The 4,141-nt window shown below is 58.0% G+C and overlaps 1 protein-coding gene across 1 annotated transcript in view; it reads right to left on the minus strand.

Moving 5' to 3' along the window:
- FAIM2 (Fas apoptotic inhibitory molecule 2) overlaps positions 1-4,141 on the minus strand; it is a 25,552-nt gene that overhangs the window by 19,617 nt on the left and 1,794 nt on the right. Inside the window, exons 2-3 of the mRNA XM_057387695.1 lie at positions 1,310-1,413; positions 22-86 (exon numbers count right to left, since the gene is read on the minus strand). Coding sequence (XP_057243678.1) covers positions 22-86; positions 1,310-1,413 — 169 coding nt within the window. The remainder of the gene's footprint in view (positions 1-21; positions 87-1,309; positions 1,414-4,141) is intronic.

Below are 4,141 nucleotides of genomic sequence, written 5' to 3' on the forward strand. Positions count from 1 at the left end.
CAGGACACACCCAGCACCTACCAGAAGGTGAAGAAAGCCACGATGACAACGGTGACCAGGAGCTGGGCCATCAGGATGGCGTAAACCTGCAGGGAGGGGTGTGGATCATGGAACACAGCACAGCCAGGCCCTGCTGCGGGCTGGGGGCTGCAACCGGGCCAGCCCGTGGATCCTGGAACATGGCATGGCCAGGGTCTCCCGAGGGTCAGGGGCTGAGGGCAGGACAGCCCGTGGATTTCAGAAAATGGCACAGCCTGGCTCCTCTGAGGGCCAGGGGCTGAGGCCAGGCCAGCCCGTGGATCCCGGAATGTGGGACAGCGAGATCCTGCTGAGGGCCGGGGGCTGCGGTCAGGTCAGCCCATGGATCCTGGAACATGGCACAGCCTGGACCCTTGAGGGACCCTTGAGGGCTAGGAGCTGCAGCCAGGCCAGCCTGTGGATCCTGGAACATGGCACAGCCTGGCCCCTCTGAGGGTCAGAGCCTGCAGCTGGGCCAGCCCGTGGATTTCAGAACATGGCACAGCCAGGCCCCACTGAGGGCCAGGACCTGCAGCCGGGCCAGCCTGTGGATCCTGGAATGCAGCAGGGCCTGGCCTTTCTGACGGTCAGAGCCTGCAGCCGGGACAGCCCATGGATCCTGGAACACCCCACAGCCTGACCCCTCTGAGGGTCAGAGCCTGCAGCTGGGCCAGCCTGTGGATCCTGGAACATGACACAGCCTGGCCCCTCTGAGGGCTGAGGTCTGAGGCCAGGCCAGCCCGTGGATCCCAAAACACAGCATGGCCAGGCTCCTCTGAGGCCAGGGACCTGCGGCCAGGCCAGACCGTGGATTTCAGAACATGGCACAGCCTGGTCCCACTGCGAGCTGGGGGCTGAGGCAAGGCCAGCACGTGGATTTCAGAACATGGCACAGCCTGGCTCCTCTGAGGGCTGAGGTCTGAGGCCAGGTCAGCCCATGGATCCTGGAACACCTCACAGCCTGGTCCTGCTAAGGGCCGGGGGGCTGCGGCCAGGTCAGCCCATGGATCCTGGAACACCCCACACGCTGGCTCCTTTGAGGGCTGGGGGCTGTGGCTGGACCAGCCTGTGGATCCTGGAACACCTCACACCCTGGCTCCTATGAGGGCTGGGGGCTGCAGCCACGTCAGCTCATGGATCCTGGAACACCTCACACCCTGGGCCCACTGAGGGCTGGGGGCTGGAGCCAGGCCAGCCCATGGATCCTGGAACATGGCACACCCTGGCTCCTTTGAGGGCTGGGGGCTGCAGCCGAGCCAGCCCAGAGGCCGAGGGCCGTGTCCCCCCTCACCTTGCGAATGAAGACGCGGCGCACATTTCGGTCGTCCCAGCTGAAGGTGGTGAGCAGCTCCGTGTCCCCCGGGTACCCTCCGCCGCCATAGCTGGGGCTGGTGCCTGTGAGGGGCCGAAGGAGCAGCTCCCACCTCAATCTCCTCCAGAGAGGGATCACGGCTCTGCAGCCCCAAATCCCCGGGTTTTTCTCTGCTCCCTCCCCACTCCTGTGGCTCGTTAAGACCTCTGAGAACAGAGCAGGGAACACTCCCGCAAACCATCCCAACATTGGGGTTCATCCCTGTCTGAGGAAACACCAAAGCTCCCAYAGGAATTGGAGGGTTGGGATCGGCCCTGGCTCCCCTTTCAGCAGCTGTTGAAGCCTCCCCAGAGCAGCYGTGACTCAGCAGGATTCCCTCGCTGCTCCAAGCCTTTTGTCAACATCGTCCCTGCTCCCAGAGCAGCTCCTGGCAGCCAGTTCCCCTGAGAGCCCTCCCTCCACCTCATTACCACAAAGGGAATCAGGGAACGGTTAAACACCCAGCCTGGACAAGGAAGAAACAGCTCCAATGCCAGAAGGGAGAAAAACCTCCCCCAAAATCCTCAAATGGCAGCACGAGTGGGCTCTGTGGACTGGGCTGGGATGGGAATGGAAAGCAGGAAAACGCCACAAAAATTCATCTGTGGAACCAAGCAGGGAGGACTTCAGTGACACAGGAGGGGGCATTGGCCAGGGAAGGAAAGCGAGCTGCTGCTCCTGTTGCTGGTTTTCCCTGCCCCTGGACCCCTGGCAGTGCCCAAGGCCAGGCTGGACAGAGCCCCTCAGGATGGTGGAAGATGTCCCATGGCACAGGTAGGAGAGGATATCCCCCACCCAAACCACCCCACAATTCCAGAATCACTCTGCACACTCTTTCCTTCCCTGGCCAATGTCCCCTCCGGTGTCACTGAAGTCCCCCCTGCTGGGTTCCACAGAAGGATTTTTGTGGGGTTTTCCTGCTTTCCACAACCCACTCCCCTCCTCCTAAAGCTTCCGAGCTCAGGAATCCCGAAATCCTTCAGGAAGGTGGAGGAAAGACCCTCTCAGACTCAGAGCAGACACCAGGAAAGCCAAACTCAGGGTCCTGATCCTGGATTTTTCCTGTTTTCCTATCAAATTTTCTTGTTTGGATTGCAGGAGCCTCACACAGGTGCCCCTGGCAGGAAATAAATCCCCGGTGCTGTTGTGGGGTCAATAAATCCCTCAGTCCTTCCATCCCCCCGCAATGGAGCTGAACTCCTGCACCTTCTGGATCCCTCATGGGGCTGCTGGACCTAAACACCAAACTGGCACCGAAACCCCAATGTGGTTCTGAAAACCAAAGTGGCTCCTGAACACCAAACTGGCCCCTAAACCCCAAAGTGGACCCTAAACACCAAAGTGGCCCTGAAACCCCAAAGGGACCTCTAAACACCAAACTGACCCCTAAATGCCAAAGTGGCCCCAAAACCCCAAAGTGGCCCCAAAACCCCAAAGTGGCACTGAAACACCAAAGTGGCCTCTAAATGCCAAACTGACCCCAAAATACCAAACTGACCCCTGAATGCCAAACTGACCCCTGAACACCAAATTGGCCCCTAAACCCCAAACTGGCACTGAAAGCCCAAAGTAGACCCTGAACACCAAACTGGCCCCTGAACCCCAAACCGACCCCTAAACCCCAAAGCGCCCCCAAATTGGCACCTCARTTCCTCAGAGGAACTGTAGGGTTTTGCCCTCCTCCCTTCCTGGCTGTGTCCCCAACATCCACAGGGTTTTACCCTCTGCCCTCCTGGTGTCCCCACATCCATCCCCTCCATCCATCAGCCCAGTCCTGAGTTCATTGTCACAGAAACAACCCCAAATCCACGTCCCCTCTATCCAGCTGCTCCCAGAGAGGTGTGAGACATCCCATGGAGCAGGTCCCATCCCCAAACCCAAAACTCCCCATCCCCTAAACCCAAAATACCCCATCCCTCAAACCCAAAATACCCCATCCCATCCCCTAAACCTAAAATACCCCATCCCACCCCCCAAATGAAAAATATCCCATATCCCCTCCAGACCCAAAAGACCCCGCCTCCTAAATCCAAAATACCTCATCCCACCCCTAAACCCAAAATATCCCATCCCATCCCCCAAACCCAAAATACCCCATCCCATCCCTTAAACCTGAAATACCCCATCCTCTAAACCACAACACCCCATCGCTCCCCTGGCACCCAAAATACCTCATCCCCTAAACCCAAAACACCCCAATCCTGCCCCTAAACCCAAAACACCCGATCCCACCCCAAAACCAAAAATACATCCCTCCCCCCTATATCCAAAATACCCCATCCCATCCCATTCCCTACACCCAAAATACCCCATCCTCTAAACGCAAAATACCCCATCCTCTAAACCCAAAATACTCCATCCCTCCCCTAAACCCAAAATACCTCATCCCCCAAACCCAAAACACCCCATCCCTTGCCTAAACCCAGTATACCACATCCCTCCCCCAAACCCAAAAATACATCACTCCACCCCACACCCAAAATACCCCATTCCCTAAACCCAATATCCCCCATCACCCCCATAAACCCAAAACCCCATCCCATCCCCCAAACCTAAAATACTCCATCCCCTAAGCCCAAAATACCCCATCCCATCCCCTGAACCCAAAATACCTCATACCTTCCCCAAACCCAAAACATCCCATCCCTCCCCCCTAAATCCAAAATACCCCATGCCATGCCATGCCATGCCATGCCATGCCATGCCATGCCATGCCATGCCATGCCATGCCATGCCATGCCATGCCATCCCATCCCACCCCATCCCATCCCC

This window comes from Malurus melanocephalus, unplaced genomic scaffold (assembly GCF_030028575.1).
Source record: "Malurus melanocephalus ecotype Western Australia unplaced genomic scaffold, MMel_1.1 scaffold_1308, whole genome shotgun sequence".
NCBI lineage: Eukaryota > Metazoa > Chordata > Aves > Passeriformes > Maluridae > Malurus > Malurus melanocephalus.